Source organism: Bufo gargarizans, chromosome 3 (genome assembly GCF_014858855.1).
Source record: "Bufo gargarizans isolate SCDJY-AF-19 chromosome 3, ASM1485885v1, whole genome shotgun sequence".
Lineage (NCBI taxonomy): Eukaryota > Metazoa > Chordata > Amphibia > Anura > Bufonidae > Bufo > Bufo gargarizans.
The window spans coordinates 275060873-275080105 of record NC_058082.1 but is presented as its reverse complement, the minus strand read 5'-3'; the positions used below and the strand labels follow the sequence as shown (position 1 = coordinate 275080105).

Genomic DNA, 19233 nt, shown 5'->3' with positions numbered 1-19233 from the left:
ACCCCTTTTCCTGGCTCTGTGCCCCTTTCATATAGCATATATGAAAGCAGTGTACTTTCTGGCATCTGTCAAGCTGATATGCCTACATGGAATATGTAGACTACACTATTCCCTGCAAATAGAAAGATCTTTTGTGTTATGTTGATTTACTATAAGGTACTATGGGCAACAAATGGCATATGTTGGAGGTTTAAATAAGGAGAATTTCCCAGTGTATACCGCCTACAGAAGGTTCCAATGTATGCCACTGTATAGGAAGGCAATAACGAAATGTGGTTTTCCACTGATCCCTGTTGTCATCTCAGCATGATGACGTGCCTATGGTGGTCTTTAGGTGCACTTAAGTTATAAGACATGTAGCAATGAAGATGTTCTTGTATTTTCTTCATACTATCGATTGTGTATTGCGTATTTACATAGTGTTTCTTTTAAAGATCACTTGGAGCGAATTATTGAGATCGGAAAACTTCGAGCCATACAGAGGAAGGCCAGGTTTGCCAAGCTGAAAGTGTGCGTCTTCAAGGAAGAGATGCCCATTACTCCTTACGAGTGCCCACAATTCAACACCTTACGTTTTGAGAGGAGTGAGAGTGAATCCAATCACTTTGAGCATCACTGTGACGTAGATGTGTCTTTTGGGCCCTGGGAAGCAGTGGCTGATGTGTATGACCTTCTCCACTGCATTGTCAGTGATCTCTCTGACAGAGGCATCTCTGTGGAGCACCAGTGCATTGGAGTGTGCGATAAGCATCTTGTTAACCACTATTATTGCAAGCGCCCTATCTATGAATTCAAAATTACTTGGTGGTGAGCGTTTAGCGCTGTCAGGCAAGGCACAGGACCAAATATCTGGTTGCACGACCAATGGTTGCATGACCAAATAGCTAGGAAGTAGCACTGCAGATGTGGCGTTGGCTGTTACCACCATCTGTTCGCTATGGCGTAAGAGCTGATTGCGCTTATATCCCATTATTTGGGACTATTGCTCTGATAGAACATTGACTGAGCTATTTTTTCTATGGGGTTAAAGAGTGCATTGAATGATCAGAAAGGTCTAGCTCTTTTGCAGCACACAACTAAATGTAGAATTATGTAGGGTAGTACAGGAGAATAATATTCCTAGAATGTCAGGCATTGCACTGATTGAGATACCATATAGAAGATATATGGTAGAATATTCCTTCTCCTAATCAATGACTATTTATCATTATTTTCAGAGACCTTTCTGTCCACTAATAACTATATTTATAATTATTTTAAGTATTGGTTTTACATTTAAATAGTGTTCTATTTATTTATTGCATTATATTAATGTATTTTGTCTGCAGTAATTGATTATTTATGTAAAAAAATAAAAAACTGCTATAATTTGGTATATACGTCATCTTATGTGATATTAATATGACCAAACAGCATATCAGGGACTTAAATAAGAGCTTTATTAAAGGAGAGAATTATATACTGTACACTCATTGAGAAAAGAAATGCATCAAGAAGGAGTTGTATGAATCAAATAAAACTTTGCATATAAGAAAATAATGATGATATATATGTGATTACAATATTAGAGCGAAAGGATACTTTTATTGGGGAATACTGTATAATTAAAAGGAGGTTCTAGTACCCTGTCGGGCCACCTCTAACCTGGAAGCAAGATGAGATACAGTTGAGCATGGGGGCACATATGTTCCATATAGTATCCTGTGGCACATTTGTCCAAAGATGTTGCAGCTGGGCCTGTAGATAGTGAACACTTATAGGTTGCCGAAGCTAGTGTCCCAACTGATCCCATAATATCTCAATTGGCAATAAATCTGGCAACTGGGCAGACCAAGGACATTCTGCCAGAGACATTCTTTGGAAACTTGTGCTGTGTGTGTGGTCGAGCGTTATCCTGCTGAAAAATGTCAGGTGAAAGGCCTACTTTGAGAGGCAACACATGTGGCCACAGGATGTCCTGCAAGCTTTTAGTGTCCCTCCTATCACTTCTAGGGGTGACTTATTGTCATATGTTATGGCTCCCCAGATCATCACACCAGAAATTGGGGCCGTGTGCCACTCCACAGCAAAGGCAGGATTGAAGTACTCACCAGGAGGTCTCCATACCCATTGTGGGAACCGAAAGAGAACCTGAATTTGTCACTAACAACGATATGGTTCCAGTCCATTGCATTCCAAGTTTCTCATTCACATCACCTTTGCAAGCAAAGGCGATGGTGGATGGCTGTCCATGGCAGGACACGTAATGAGCATTGTGACACCAAATTTCCTTCTGCTAAGCACCTGGAACTGGTCCAGGCAGAGACAGGGGTGTGTAATGAAGGTGCCACCTGTGTCTGGATGATGGACAATGAAACTGTGGAACCTGCACATGCTTGTCAGCGAATCAAACAATCCTCTGTACTGGTGGTCTGTCTGGGCCATCCAGAGATTGTTCACCGTAAGTGTATGCCTCAACAACACCTGCTCACAGCTAGGTCAGAACGGCCTAGATGGCGGGCAGTTCATAAAAACAACCATTCTGCTTCTCTCCTTCCAGTGATGCGCTTCCTCTCAAAGTCTGTCAGCTGGGCGAAATGTCTTCAAGTGCATTGTAAAAGCATGTCTAGCATTCAACGATTTCTCACCAAGAGGTACACTACCCAAAAGTAGCCTTTTTATAGGGCAGCGAGGGAAGCACTTTTACATCCAGTGTGAGGGATGAGAATCTATTTTGTATAAACATGTCCTCCATCTTGTGTATATGGGAGATTTAGGTCAGGTCCTAAATGGAGTTTACAGACAGATAATAATAATGTCTAAAAACAAGGTCAAAAAGTCAGTTTATGTGTGTGATAGAACCCACCCCACAGTTTCCTCTCTAGCAGATAGTATAGTCTGAGCCTCAGGAAGTGCGGTGGGAGGAATGGAAACCTACGTATGATATATATCTTGTAACCGCAAATGTCATGTGATGGTTTTTTTCTGTTTCAAGCCTATATTATCATTCCCGTTCCCGCCTGCTCCCCCGCTCCCAGATGTTTTCATCCATGTACAGGGAGAAGCGGCGGTGCGGGGACCAGGAGGGGAGCGGGGTAAGTATATTCCTTCTGAGGGGCCTGGCACATGGCCTGGCTGTTTATGATATTGAATAACCTCTTTAATAAGACTCCCAATCAAACCACAGATCAGACTCCCAATGTTAATAAGACTCCTAATCAGACCTCAGATCAGACTCCCAATGTTAATAAGACTCCTAATCAGACCTCAGATCAGACTCCCAATGTTAATAAGACTCCTAATCAGACCTCAGATCAGACTCCCAATGTTAATAAGACTCCTAATCAGACCTCAGATCAGACTCCCAATGTTAATAAGACTCCTAATCAGACCTCAGATCAGACTCCCAATGTTAATAAGACTCCTAATCAGACCTCAGATCAGACTCCCAATGTTGATAAGACTCCTAATCAGACCTCAGATCAGACTCCCAATGTTAATAAGGCCTCTATTCAGACCTTAGATGAGACCCCCAATCAAACCATAGATCAGATGCCCAGTAATAAAAAAAAAACAATCAGAACTCAGATCCGACCTTTATGTAAATGAGCCCCATGTGGAGCAGACCTCAGACATCCTTGTAAATAAGTCCCCATTTGAAGCAGACCTCAGATCAGGTGTCCTTGTAAATAAACCTCCGTGTGAAGCAGACTTCAGATCAGAGAACAAAAACCAATTAACCTGTCCTGTTCTGGATGCCGCTCCTAACTTCTAGTGTGCTTCCTGGTCTTCATGCCGGATGCAGTGCTGTGACCTGACGCCGCACAGCGTGAGGTCACAAAGTGCTGACGTCCTCACTTTGTGCACAGTCACATCACAGCCAGCAGCGGAAGAGCAGGGAGTGCTGCATTCACTGCTTCCCGATCCTTTGGTACTAATGAGTGCTTCCATAAGCGATCATTAGTATTCGTCCCCATAAGACGCACTGACATTTTCCCCCTGCTTTGAGGGGGGGGGGGGGGCGGGCGTCTTATAGAGCGAAAAAGGTGTGTATATATATATATATATATATATATATATATATATATATATAGTTTATGTTTTCTAAACTTGTAGCCAAGCTAAACTTGATGGTTAACGCGTTATGTAAAAAATGGCAAGAAAATGCTCATTGACTTTTACAATGGATTTGAATGGCTTTTGTCACAAGATAACACTGTGTTATCAGAGTCAATTTTAGCACAGCTGCATCTGTATAGTAATGATGCCCATTTATACACTTCCAAAACCTGTGGAAATTGATTAGTTCAAGTTTGTGTTTCAAATTGCATTTGGGTTTAGAAAAACTGGAAGCTACTGCCATCTAGTGGGTGAATGATATAGTACAGAAGCAGTGTTTCATGAAATTAAAGAGGTTATTCCACAAAAACGTCCACAGGATAGGGGATAAATAATGGATGATGGAGGGAAGCTGGGTAAGTGATAAACAATTGCCGCAAGTAATTATAATGATGCTGCTGGTAATTTCATAGGAATTTTTGTTGAGGCTTATATGTTATTAACAATACATAAAGAAACAAAGGGCTTATTTGGATTATAATCATAGAGGCCAATGTACATAACCACTTCCTGCAAAAGTCAGTTTGGACCAAATGCTGAAGCCCCATTTTTTAAAATTGACATGTGTTACTTTATGTTGTAACAACTTTAGAACGATTTTACTTATCCAAGCTATTCTGATATTTTCTCATGACTCATCGTACTTAATGTTAGTGGTACATTTGGGTCGATGTTATATCTTTATTTATAAAAAATACAAAATTTACAGAAAATTTTGAAACATTTTCTATTTTCTACATTTGAATTTCTCTGCTTTTAAGATGGACAATAATACCTCACAAAATAGTTATTAATTAATATCCACCATATAATATTCACTTTATGTTGGCATTTTATTGTTTTAAGACGTTACAAGTCTTAGAATTTTAGAAGCAATTTTTCAAAACCGACTTTATTAAGGACCAATTCAGTTATGAAGTCACTTTGTGGGTGTTACATAATAGAAACCAAACCATAAATTACCTAATTTTTGAAACTACATCTCAAATAATTCAAAACTGATTTTTTTTTTCTTCTTAACCTTTTTGGTGTTCCACAGGAATTAAAGCAAATTGAGGTGAAATTTAAAATGTAATTTTTTTGTGTGCAAATTTTCAATTTTTATCCATTAGTTCCTGCAATACAGCCTACCAAACCTCAGTATTTATTACCCTGAGACCTCATGCACACGACAGTATTTTTTCACGGTCCGCAAAAACGGGGTCCGTAGGTCCGTGATCCGTGACCGTTTTTTCGTCCGTGGGTCTTCCTTGATTTTTGGAGGATCCACGGACATGAACAAAAAGTCCGCCTGGCCGTGCGGAGCCAAACGGATCCGTCCTGAATTACAATGCAAGTCAATGGGGACGGATCCGTTTGACGTTGACACAATATGGTGCAATTGCAAACGGATCCGTCCCCATTGACTTTCAATGTAAAGTCTGGAGTCCCTTTTATACCATCGGATCGGAGTTTTCTCCAATCCGATGGTATATTTTAACTTGAAGCGTCCCCATCACCATGGGAACGCCTCTATGTTAGAATATACTGTCGGATATGAGTTACATCGTGAAAACTCATATCCGACAGTATATTCTAACACAGAGGCGTTCCCATGGAGATGGGGATGCTTCTAGTTAGAATATACTACAAACTGTGTACATGACTGCCCCCTGCTGCCTGGCAGCACCCGATCTCTTACAGGAGGCCGTGATCAGCACAATTAACCCCTCAGGTGCCGCTCCTGAAGGGGTTAATTGTGCATATCATAGCCCTCTGTAAGAGATCAGGGCTGCCAGGCAGCAGGGGGCAGACCCCCCCTACCCAGTTTGAATATCATTGGTGGCCAGTGCGCCCCCGCACCCCCTCCCTCCCTCTAGTGTAATAATAGATAGCTGCAGTCTTGCAGTCCTGGTTGCCATGGTTACTTAGCAATAGTAGAAGCATCATACTTACCTGCTGGCTGCTGCGATGTCTGTGTCCGGCCGGAAGCTCCTCCTACTGGTAAGTGACAGCAATGCGCCGCAAAGACCTGTCACTTACCAGTAGGAGGAGCTCCCGGCCGGACACAGACATCGCAGCAGCCAGCAGGTAAGTATGATGCTTCTACTATTGCTAAGTAACCATGGCAACCAGGACTGCAGTAGCGTCCTGGTTGCCATGGTTACCGATCGGAGCCCCAGCGATTAAACTGGGACTCCGATCGGAACTCCGCTGCCACCAATGATCGGGGGAGGGAGAGGGGAGGCCGCACACTGCCACCAATGTATTAAAACAATAGAGGGAGGAAGGGGGGGGCGCACACTGCCACCAATGTTAATGCAATAGAGGGAGGGAGGGGGGGCCGCACACTGTGCCACCAATGCTATTATTACAAGGGAGGGGGGGGGGTGCACTGGCCACCAATGAAATTTAAACTGGGGAGGGAGGGGGATCTGCCCCCTGCTGCCTGGCAGCCCCGGATCTCTTACAGAGGGCTATGATACGCACAATTAACCCCTTCAGGTGCAGCACCTGAGGGGTTAATTGTACGGATCACAGTCCCCTGTAAGAGATCGGGTGCTGCCAGGCAGCAGGGGGCAGTCATGTACACAGTTCGTTGTATATTCTAACTAGAAGCGTCCCCATCACCATGGGAACGCCTCTGTGTTAGAATATACTGTCGGATCTGAGTTTTCACGAAGTGAAAACTCAGCTCTGAAAAAGCTTTTATGCAGACGGATCTTCGGATCCGTCTGTATGAAAGTAACCTACGGCCACGGATCACGGACACGGAAACCAATCTTGTGTGCATCCGTGTTCTTTCACGGACCCATTGACTTGAATGGGTCCGTGAACCGTTGTCCGTCAAAAAAATAGGACAGGTCATATTTTTTTGACGGACAGGATACACGGATCACGGTCTCGGCTGCAAAACGGTGCATTTTCCGATTTTTCCACGGACCCATTGAAAGTCAATGGGTCTGCGAAAAAAAACGGAAAACGGCACAACGGCCACGGATGCACACAACGGTCGTGTGCATGAGGCCTGATTCTGAGGTTTACAGAAACACCCTATATGTAGCCGTAAACTGCTGTATGGACACACTGCAAGGCTCAGAAGGGAAGGAGCTCTATATGGTTTTTGGAGAGCTACCGTATGTTTCATTTGAAGTGACCCTGAGGAACTCATAGAAAGGAAACCCCCCAAAAATGTACCACATTTTGGAAACTACAAAATGCACCCTACAATTTGTTATGCATTTTTTCCTTAATGTGGCAACACCCCATATGTGGTCATAAACTGCTCTTTGGGGACACGGTAGAATTTAGAAGGGAAGGAGCAGCATCTGGATATTTTTGTTGTTGGTTGAAATGTGTGCAGGCTTAAATTTTTGCAGGACTAGCTGTAATTTTAATTGGTACCATACTGGGGTACAAATTACTTTTATACTATTTTTTAGGAGGCAAGGTGTACAAAAATTGCAATTCTGTCAGTGTTTTTTTATTTTTATTTTTTATGGGGTTCTCCATGCAATATATATAATATGATTTTAGACTGTGGGTCAAAAAAATATTATGGTGATACCAAATTTATATGGTTGTTTTCATGTTTCACTACATTTGCATCATAAAATCCCTTTAAAGAAAATTAAAAATAAGTAATATTTTGCATCATCATATACTAACATCGATATCATTTTTATTTTTCTGTCAACGTAGCTGTCTGAAGGCTTGTTTTTTGCGCTATGAGCTATAGTTTTTATTGGTACCATATTGAGGTAAATTACTTTTTGATTGCTTTTTATAATTTTTTTTAGGAGGCAAGGTAAGCTTCCTCCCTCTGATAACCCCTTACATCAGTGGTTGATACTGACCATGGAATGTAAGGGGTTAAATGTCTGGGATCGGTGCCAGCACTAATCAGAGCGATCACTGACAAGGGACTACTCTGATTGATCCTTTGCCGGCTGCTCCATAGTCTCCTCTGTCCTTGACAGCAGAGACTCCGGGGCTGACACTTCATCGTGTGTATCATATCGCACAATTGCAGTAAGTTAGGGTCCATTCACACGTCCGTCAGTGTTTTGCGGAAACACGGACACCGGCAATATGCCATCCCGCATTTTGCGGACCACACATTGCCGGCACTTAATAGAAAATGCCTATTCTTGTCCGCAATTGCACATCGTGCGGCCCGATAGAAATGAATGGGTCCGCAATTCCTTTCCACAAAATGCGGAACAGAATTGCGGACGTGTGAATGGAGCCTTACATGCAATCTGGATATACAGTTTCGTCTGTTTGCGGCAAGGGGTTAACCCCTTAAGCACAGGGTGACTTTCTGTTTTTGCGCTTTCATTTTTTACTCCCTGCCATAACTTTTTTTTTCCATTCACTTAGCGATATGATGGCTTGTTTTTTGAAGGACAAGTACTTTCTAATGGCACCATTTTATATTATATACGATATAGTAGGAAGCTGAAAAAAATTTAAATAGGTCTGTACGATTACAGTTATACCACATTTATATAATTTTTCCTGTGTTTTATTGCTTAAAAAAAAAACTTTGGAAAATATAATTTTTTTCTGCATCTGACCCCTATAGCTTTTTGATAGTTATGTCTGTGGTGTGAGAGCAGATTTTTTTGTGTGTGGTGATCTGTAGTTTTGATTGATATCATTTTATCATTTTGGAGTGTGTATGGCCTTTTGATCACTTTTTATAGATTTTTTTGAGGGGAGATGAATCGACAAAAAGAGTCGCCGATTTTTTTTTCCGTTACAGCATTCACCTACAGGAATAAAGACTCATATTTTAATAGCACGTGTGTTTTAGAATGCAGCACTGCAAATGATTATTATGGGGAAAGGGGGCTGATTAGAATTTTATGCATATTCTTAGGCTACTTTCACACTAGCGCTTGATCGGATCCGTTCTGAACAGATCCGATCATATTAATGCAGACGGAGGCTCCGTTCAGTACGGATCCTTCTGCATTAATAACTTAGAAAAATTCTAGTGCGAAAGTAGCCTGAGCGGATCCGTTCAGACTTTCAATGTAAAGTCAATGGGGGACGGATCCGCTTGAAGATTGAGCCATATGGTGTCATCTTCAAGCGGATCCGTTCCCATTGACTTACATTGTAAGTCTGGACGGATCCGCGCGCCTCCGCACGGCCAGTGCGGAGGCGAGCGGAGCGGAGGCTGAACGCCGCCAGACTGATGCAGTCTGAGCGGATCCGCATCCATTCAGACTGCATCAGGGCTGGACGGAAGCGTTCTGCTCCGCTCGTGAGCTCCTTCAAACGGATCTCACGAGCGGACAGCAGAACGCTAGTGTGAAAGCAGCCTTAGTTAACTTAGGGGGACTTAAACATGCGATTGTTAGATAGACTGCAATCAATTACCACTGGACGCTATGGGAGTTGCACTATGTTGCTGTGGAGCCCTGGGTTCCTGAGGTGGAATATTAATCAGTTCATTTGCTATTTCATCACCTGATTATAAACAGCTTTTGTTATTAATATTAATAACATTCAACTTTATTTAGATGAAACAAAATAGCACAGAATGAAGATGAACATCCGGGAAGGTACACAGTACATATTGGATGCTGAACCTAAGCGCTGTTGTTATGATGATGGCCTTTGCATGCCGCCGCTCTGCTTTCCCTAACGGACATGCAGGCACAACTCTGCTTGCTGGCTCCTGTGCTCGGGAGTGTCGATGGGGGCTAAGTTCTCTCCCTCCATAGCCAATATATTTATGGCATGGTGGAGGGGAACTTTCTCCTCATCAACACTCACTCTTTTCGTGATTGTGTGCAGTGGTATGACTGTTACATTGATGACCTGCTATTTGTATGGTCTGGTGATGTGGCGGCCATACCGCTGTTCACGGATTACTTAAATTCATGTGTGGACTCTATTTCCTTTCATGTCCACCATGATTCAGATTCTATAAACTTTTTGGATTTGTGTCTGAGGAGGGGGGGGGGGGGGGGGGTATGGATACGTCCTTGGTTAACACACTCACATATAGGAAAGATACGGCGGGGAACGCGATTCTTCATGCGTCCTCATGTCATCCACAACATTCCTAAGGGTGAACTCATGGGGGCAAATGACACACTCTAATACTGACTTATTCCTAAATAAATAAATGACATCAACAACATAGTGGAGGAAATGGCCGCTGTGCTTTATTAAGGGTCACTTAAAAATATTTTACAACCATACGTTAAATAAATAAATAACTTTTAAAAATACCAACATAACCGATACCATAAGACCAATAATAAATTAACCATATAAAGACCAAGATCCACTCAGCATGAGCTGAGCGACACTACCCCTCTAATAAAGCCCAGCGACAGATGACACAGTGAAAATTAGGGGAAGGGGGGGTGGGACGCTAGTCAGCTTCTCCAGGCACTACTGAGCCAGCTCCGTTTGAACCTGGAAATATAAAGGGGAACAGATTCCCGCCGATAATACAGCAACAAATCAGGGAGCTGGAAATCTCCCCCAGCAACAGGCAGCAACCAATCAGCTGCTTCCTTGACACACAGCAGCTGGAAACTTCTGGAATGCAGGTAAGGCATTTCTGAGGTGATTTACCTGAAATAGAAAAAAGGGCGGGAAAAGAGATACAGGGAAAGAAACAAGGCCCTTAAACCTTTATCTTTTCTGCCTAATAATGGTGTCATTGCCCCCATGTCTCCCCCCAAGCTAGACGCTCTGGTGGGGTCAATTCATGGGGGCAAATGACACACTCTAATACTGACTTATTCCTAAATAAATAAATGACATCAACAACATAGTGGAGGAAATGGCCGCTGTGCTTTATTAAGGGTCACTTAAAAATATTTTACAACCATACGTTAAATAAATAAATAACTTTTAAAAATACCAACATAACCGATACCATAAGACCAATAATAAATTAACCATATAAAGACCAAGATCCACTCAGCATGAGCTGAGCGACACTACCCCACAAGCCACGCCTAACAAAGGCGAGGCCCCCCACCACACCGCAGCCATTTCTCCACTATATTTTGAAAGCCCAGATTGAAAATATCAATCCCTACCTCTGAAAGATGAACACTATCGGATCTAAAAAGGCCAGGCAAAAACCCCTCCAAATCTGAATGCCTATAGCTAAACCCCACTATCAAGGGAAGAAATTTCTCAAGGGCCCTATTTACTCTTTTGCGAATTTTTTCCAAAAATTTACCCTGCTTACCTGACCAGACTAAGCGAGGGACAATTTCTGAAAAAACGAAACCAGTACCGGGACGACTGTGATGTAGCAAGGCCAGATCCCTCTTCATAACCCATAATAATTCTCAGGTTCTTAATCTACCTAAATCGTTCCCTCCAAGGTGGATAACAATCAAATGTGGAACAGGCCATTTTTCATAAGCTTATTAATTTCTTCCATTAACCCCTTCCAACACATGCCTCTAATTCCCTGCCACAAAATAAGAATTTCAGATGCATCAAACGATAAATTCTCTGAATATTTTCTTTTTTCAGCTCGCTTCTGAGCCCAAAACACAAATGAATGGCCCACAATCCAAATCACAAACTGACTCCCTGTAAGATAAAGAAGGCATTCAGGCTGGTAACATTAACTCTGGTCTAACATAAATTCTAAATCTGCCTCAGTCGCAGCGCCTATCCTGAATGAATGCGACGTAAACTTTACAGAGCTAAGTCCCAACTTCCCCAAACATTTCTTTAAAATTGCGCTAAACTGAAATTTAGTGAGAGGGGAGACATCCTGATGCATTAAAAAAGAGCCAGACTTGGCAGGATGAATCTCAAGCAAACACCTTACCAACTTAACTGGACAAAAATCCGAACCAACCCAAGAATATAATCTAACTACCTGACCCCTGCCATACTGATCAGTTTTAGACCTTCTGATAATAATCTCAACTTTATCATTAATAACAACAACATCCGAAAACTCCAAACCTGATACGCTATTACGGCTCGCAGCCACTAACTCACTAACCCTAAAGGCCCCGAAAAAGGCTAACACGAAGGCTGTACGAAAAAGCAACACTTCACATTGATCCTTACATACGTCACCCAAAACCTTGCAAAGGTCACCCAACAAAGAAATAGAAATTGGCCTCCTAGAATCCAACTTACCAACACTTTTCCTGTAACCCTTCAACGACTGTTTAATCTGAAAAAAGGAAGATAACGGTCTCACACCTTGCAGTTTCTGGAAAAAAGAAACACCTGCCACCACCCTAGCAATAGAAGAAGCCGCCAACTTTTTATTAAACAAACTAGTAACAAATAATAAACCGCAACTTAAAACATTCCCTTTAATATCTTCAGAACATGTATTTATGAAATACAACCAATCCCTCCATGCGGCAGAGTAAGCTGCCCATGTTCTTGGGGCTAAAGACCTCTCAATAGCTGCAGACATCAGTCCCAAATCAAACCCCACAGATGTTGAGGACACGGGCTCCCATCCAGATCTGCCTCCGGAGCTAACTCCCGGAATCTCAGGAACTGTGAACGAGACAAAGAATCAGCCAGCACGTTAGAAGGCCCTACAATATATTTCGCTTTGATCATTATATTAAACTTCATACAGAATAAAACTAAATGCCTTAATAATTTTACCACTACATCACATTTGGAAGAGAGAGTATTGACCGCAAAACAAACCCCTTTGTTATCTGTGTGTAATAAGATTCTCCTATCCTTAATTTCATAACCCCAAAGAACGACTGCAACAATAACCGGAAAAAGCTCTAATAAAACAATATTCCTTGTCCATTATCCACCCAGGAAGCTGGCCACTCCTCAGCTGACCATTTACCATTCCAGAATGCTCCATAACCACAACTACGAGCCGCATCCGTAAATAGCCCTAAAGCGTCTGAACTCAGAAATTCCTCCTGCCAGCAACTAGAACCATTAAATTCCTGAAGGAATTCTAACCAAACACCCATATCTTCTTTCAAACATTTAGTCAACCGAATATGTGAGTTAGGTGACCTAATACCCCTAGTTGCAAAATACAATCGACTAGAAAAAACCCTACCTATGGGAATAACCCTACAAGCAAAGTTAAGGGATCCAAGAAGAGATTGCATCTCTTTCAGCGTACATTTCTTTTTACCCAACAAAGACCAGAGCAACATCCAGATTTTTTCCAATTTAGCTTCTGACAAGCGGAATTCCATGCGACTCGAGTCGATAACTATCCCGAGAAATTCTAAACAAACACAAGGGCCAACAGTCTTCTCTTCAGCTACTGGAATACCAAAACAAGAACAAATATCTAAAAACCTAGCTAACAGATCTGAACAAGCACTAGAATGAGAAGGACCAACAAACAAAAAATCATCTAAATAATGAAGAACACCACTAAACTTTAAATCATACTCAATAACCCACTGAATAAATGAAGAAAATGCTTCAAAATAATAACATGACAATGAAAAACCCATCGGCAGGCATTTATCAAAATAAAAACAACTGTCAAACTGAAAACCTAATGAGTTAAGACCATCTGGGCAAACCGGTAGTAAACGAAACGCAGATTTAATGTCTGCCTTAGCTAACGGCATCTTTACCAAAAGACCTAACTAATGCTAAAGCACTATCAAAAGAGGCATATGACACAGAAGCCCTAGATTTATCTACCATATCGTTCAAAGAGCCTTTCTCTGGGAACGACAGGTGATGAATCAGCCTAAACTCACCAGGCTCCTTCTTTGGCACAACGCCCAAAGGAGAAAATCTAAAATTGGTAAACGGCGGCTCTGCAAAGGGGCCCTCAATCCTCCCCAAGTCCAGCTCCTTCAGAATTTTTCTACGGACTACCTCATTATGTAAAATTACAGATTTTAAATTCTCAACCCAGCAGCAGCCAACACCAGAAAACTGTGGCACTTCAAAACCATACAGAAAACCGTTATAAATTAAATCAGCTTTCTGACGGTCTGGATAAAGAGCGAGCCATGGTTGCATTTCTGCCAACTTCATTGGACTCAATGTTTTTTGCCACCTGTTCCCTAACGTTTGGCTGCTGCTGGCCTGACTGGGAGTTCCTTTTAAAACAACGGGACATAGGATGGGTCCCCCCACAAAAGGAACATTCATGCTTAAAACGACAGTTATGCAGCCATTTACAAGAAGCCTCGTTATAAGCAAAACAGACACCTTTCCTCATGACTGTCTGAGTCGCCACCGGCGGCTTCACTGGTATAGCTTTTTGTGGCAACATTAAATTTACCCAGAGCCCAATGTCCTTCACACCCCATTTAAGGGATGGATGGACAGCTAACTTTTGGCGGAACGTCTCGTATTGAAACCAAGCCATCCCGCCAAAATTCCTGTAGGCCTCAATAACAATATCCAAATGCTGGAACAGTCCCGAACATAGCTCAGAATGCTTCTCCCCCAAAACCGCAGCATAAACACAAAAAGCCTGAAGCCAATTGTTAAATGATCTAGGGGGAAAGCGTTTCTTTTCATCCTCTAATTTCTCATCCTTTTTAAAAGCACTGTCTTTGGCCGATGGTAATAGCGCCATTAATTCAACGTACTCCATCCGCCAAATACGTTCCTTCATTATAGCACTAAGGTGATAACCCAACGGAGACACTTCACAGACTAGAGCCTCCTTCAAACAAGTCTCTTTAACCCCTGAACCCTTTTCCAACACAGGCACCACATTGCCAACACTATTAACACCAGACGGAGTAACCACCGTACTTTGACCACTGCTCCAGACATCTGAAGCGGCATGAACCGTTTGCCTGCTAGAAAACTCAGCTAGCAGCTTAACCAAATTATTTAAAACAGATGATTCAGATAAAGGGACAACATTGACGTTCTCACCCATTAGCTGACCCTCCTGGCGTGGACCAGAGGCTGAAGATGATAGGTGTGGTAGTCTTCCCAGGGGGCCCGGAGATGGCTCAACCAACAGAGGTGGGAGCCTCTCAACAGGCAGCCCCTGTAGCTCATTCAGGCTGCATCCCTGCTCCTCTTCATGCTGCAGCACCATACTGGCAGCATCCTGATGATGTTCCCCACCAATAATAGCACCAGCTGTATATCCTGGCTGGCCGCTCTGCCCTCCTGACTCGATGCTCCTGGAGGACCGACAGCTTCTGTGTACAGCTGCTCCTCGCTGACTGCTGCTGCGCCGACACCCCGCCCCCGGGGGAGGAGTATAAGCGCTCCTTGCCCTTCTAGCTCTTTTGCCGGGCAGCGCTGCTGACTCCTCCTCCCGGAAACTGCAGAGGGCTTCTGGTGGGGTCAATTCATTAGGGCAGAAAGAAATTGCACGGATGAGGGATCCTTTAATATTGAAGCTAATAACATTGTAAAGAGACTTACATACAGGACGTATTCCAGGAAACGTTTTTAAATCATTACAAACTTGTCTCTAATATAGACAAAAATATGCTGATCTTTCCTGAAAAACAAGTTCCTCGTTAAAGGAATCACCAGTGTTCCACCAAAATTTGTGCTACTACATTTGTGGCACAATATAGTGAGCAATTTAGGGAAATTTACCCCTTCTTAGCTATGACAATCAGTGGTCAGATATTGTAGCAGGTGGTATCAGGTGTGCAGCACGTTAGGCTCCGACCCGTGGCAAATTATTAAATCCAAGTATGTTTCGGGATTCTATTATCCCCAAAGCCACATGGATTAGCAGTAAAGGTAGTTTCAAGTGTGGTCATGGCAGATGTATTTTGGTCACTAACCGTTTTAAATCAACTGCCAATGATAAAGAGTTTATTATTAAATCTTACCTTAGCTGCAACACCAAAAATGCCTTTATCTGATTACCTATATGGATTGCCGTTTGCAATATGTGGGGTGTACATCAAATCAGATAAAAACCAGGATACGCAAACACATCTCTGATGGGTCCCACCATGAAAACCGCAATGCGTCTGCTGTCAGTTTGCATTTTGCGGTTTGTCATGATGGGGACACTTCTAAATTGAAAGCGCAGGGCATTGAAAGAGTTGGGGTTCCTGTCAGAAAAGGCATACTGGATGTTCCAGCTAGCTGCACGTCACCCGCAGGGGTTAAGCAAAAGACATGATCTTATTTTGCAGTATTAGACTATGTGTTAGATATTTTTCATAGTATCAATCTATTTGCCAGCCTTAAAGGGAATCTGTCACCAGGTTTGACCATATTAAGCTCCCACCATTGCCATGTTTAATAAAATACCTTATCCCCTTTCTTTCTTATTTTCATGTTTTCAATTTGCTAAAAAAGCGATTTTTGTGTTATGCAAATGAACCCTGAAGTTGCCCAGAGGGGCGTTATTCTTCACCCTCTGAGCGCAGTAACGCCCCCCTGCAGTGCCTAGCCCGCCTTAGTTTATAGCCCAAGCATGCCTCCTCGCTAGGTAGTAACATCCCACAGTCTAGTTTAACGGCGCCGCCCCCTCTGCTACGTCAGTTAATTCATTCAAGCCAGGCACCTGGAATCTTCAGTTAGTACGGCTGAAATCTCGCGCAGGCGCAGAACTGCCTGAGCCTGTGCGATCCAACCGCTCCTGAGGGCAACAGCGATAAGAAGATGTCACTGGGCTCAGCGCATGCCCAGTGTCAGTGACACTTTTGAGGCTGTTGCCCTAAGGAGCGGTCTGTCAAACCAGGTGACAGAAGCAACATACAATATTTGTTTTACTTTACTATTGTGAATTTAGTGCATTTCAATCTATTTTTCACATTTGTATTTTGTACACTTTTAAATATCACATGTGGTCCGGATTGCACTTCGTTTGCCCTGGTCACGTGAGTTCCTGATTGCATGGATAGGTGTTGGTGGGGCACATATAGTGCAATCTTTTGAGCTTTTTTGTGTCATGATGAAGGACCCATATTGAGAGTGGTCTGAAACGTGCAACAAGATTATCTGTGTACTGGAAGTTTTAAAACCGCTGAAATAAAGTTCTCTTACCTTGCTAATGGACTTTTGACGTTTTTTTAAGTCTCCTATTAATAGTGCAGTCCAGGAGCTATGCCCGTGCTCATTGCAAGGAGACGCAGATGAGAGCTGCTTCTTTTTTTCACTTTTTATACGAAATTAAAGTTGTATATATTGCCATAAGAGTTGTACATAAAGATCAGAAAAACCATAGATTGGGAATTAATGGACATGAGGTCATACAGAGGTGTTACATTGCCATACAATAAGCAAAAGCTATGCCTGGGGGTCAGGAAAAATCCATATCTTGATAATCACTAAAAAAGAGGCCATAATCCACTGTGCTGGACTTACCTGTGCCGCAGTTTGGTATGTAGAGAGGAGAGTAGATACACACCGTAGGAAATGGTGCTAACCAGCACCTGCGGGAAAGTGGTATAAAATATAGCTGACCATGCGCTGGTATAAAGAGAATGTAGGGGCATACAGGGTAGACACATGTAGCCTGGAGCGCATGGTGTTCTGCCAGATTTCTATACCTTGCTAAAACGCTATACCGGAAGTGACGCGGCCGCACAGAATTCAGCTGGAGGAGGGTGTGTGCGGCGCTGTGTGCAAGCGCACATCCACTGGATAAGCAAAAAAATCATTGCAGTGCTGCGGGAGAAGGACTTCATGCGCATGCGCGAAACCATACACTGCGCGTGCACACTTAGGGGTAGGTAGATTTTCCAGCGCAAAATGTTCCATCAGATCTCCCTACCCCTGAGTGCGCACGCGCGCACACACAAATTATCAGGAGCAATTCATCCTTACCACAGAGCTGAGTGCAGAATTTCGAGGTCTCCACATAACAGAGCTGAGTGCTGGATATTGGGGGACACCGCTTATGTGGTGACCCCAATATCCAGCACTCAGCTCTGCGGTAAGAATGAACTGCTCCTGATGATTTGTGCGTGCGCACTCAGGGGTAGGGAGATCTGATGGAACATTTTGCGCTGGAAAATCTACCTACCTGTCACGGACGGTGTACAGGAAACAAGGCAAAGCAACATGTATAAACGACTCGCTGGATCCAAAAACTAAGGAACCAAGGGAGACCCCTGCAGAAGACCTGGCACTTTCCCTGGCTGCTCAGCCTATGCAAAGATCCGAATGGTGGAGGTTTGCATATCCACGAACCTTGACTATAAAGCCCTGAGCACCCTACAATAGTGAGGGGACACGACCACCGGCTCCCTACACAAGATACGGAGGGAGTCAGGGTCACCTGGGATCCAGCAAACAGAAAATAACAGATAAAGGTACAACACTTAGCTTTGAAGCAAACAGGAGGACAGAGTCAGCGTGCACACACACTCCAGGAAGTAGTATAAGCCGCCCAGAAAAGCCTTCTGGGGAAGAATTTAAAGGGAAGCAATTAGTCCAACACATGACAGCTGAGATAGGCTAACGAGAGGAGGGGCTGAATACCACAACACAGAAACTCAAGGAGGAGGTTCTGAAAGGCCTCTGTCAGAGCTTCTCAGCTGTCTGGTTGTGACAGTACCCCTCCCTCTACGAGTGGACTCCGGACACTCAGAACCCACCTTCTCAGGATGGGACCTATGGAAAGCCCTGATGAGACGAGAGGCCTTAATGTCCGTCACTGGGACCCACATCCTCTCCTCAGGACCATACCCCTCCCACTGAACAAGGTACTGAAGAGAACCGCGGACAAGACGAGAATCCACAATCCTAGAGACCTGAAATTCAAGATTCCCATCAACCATAATAGGAGGAGGAGGCAAAGGCGAGGGTACAATGGGTTGAACATAAGGTTTCAATAAGGACTTATGAAAAACATTATGGATCTTCCAAGTCTGAGGAAGATCAAGACGGTATGCAACAGGATTGATGACAGACAGGATTTTGTAAGGCCCAATAAACCTAGGACCCAACTTCCAGGAGGGAACCTTCAATTTGATATTCTTGGTAGACAACCACACCAGATCACCAACATTCAGGTCCGGACCAAGCACACGTCTCTTATCAGCCACACGCTTATATCTCTCACTCATGCTCTTTAGATTATCTTGAATCTTTTGCCAAATAGATGACAAAGACGAGGAGAATCTGTCCTCATCAGGTAAACCAGAAGACCCCTCTCCCGAGAAAGTCCCAAACTGTGGATGAAACCCATATGCACCAAAAAATGGTGACTTATCAGAGGACTCCTGACGACGGTTA

The 19233-nt window shown here is 43.2% G+C and overlaps 1 protein-coding gene across 2 annotated transcripts in view; it reads left to right on the top strand.

Annotated features, from left to right (window-relative positions):
* Positions 1-1436, top strand: part of KCTD7 (potassium channel tetramerization domain containing 7) — a 55969-nt gene extending 54533 nt beyond the window's left edge. Inside the window, exon 4 of one of the 2 annotated variants that reach the window (XM_044286841.1) lies at positions 435-1436. In XM_044286841.1, the coding sequence (XP_044142776.1) occupies positions 435-811 (377 nt within the window). In that variant the 3' untranslated portion in view covers positions 812-1436. The remainder of the gene's footprint in view (positions 1-434) is intronic. The other variant, XM_044286840.1, reaches the window with a different exon arrangement.
* Positions 1437-19233: the final 17797 nt, after the last annotated feature.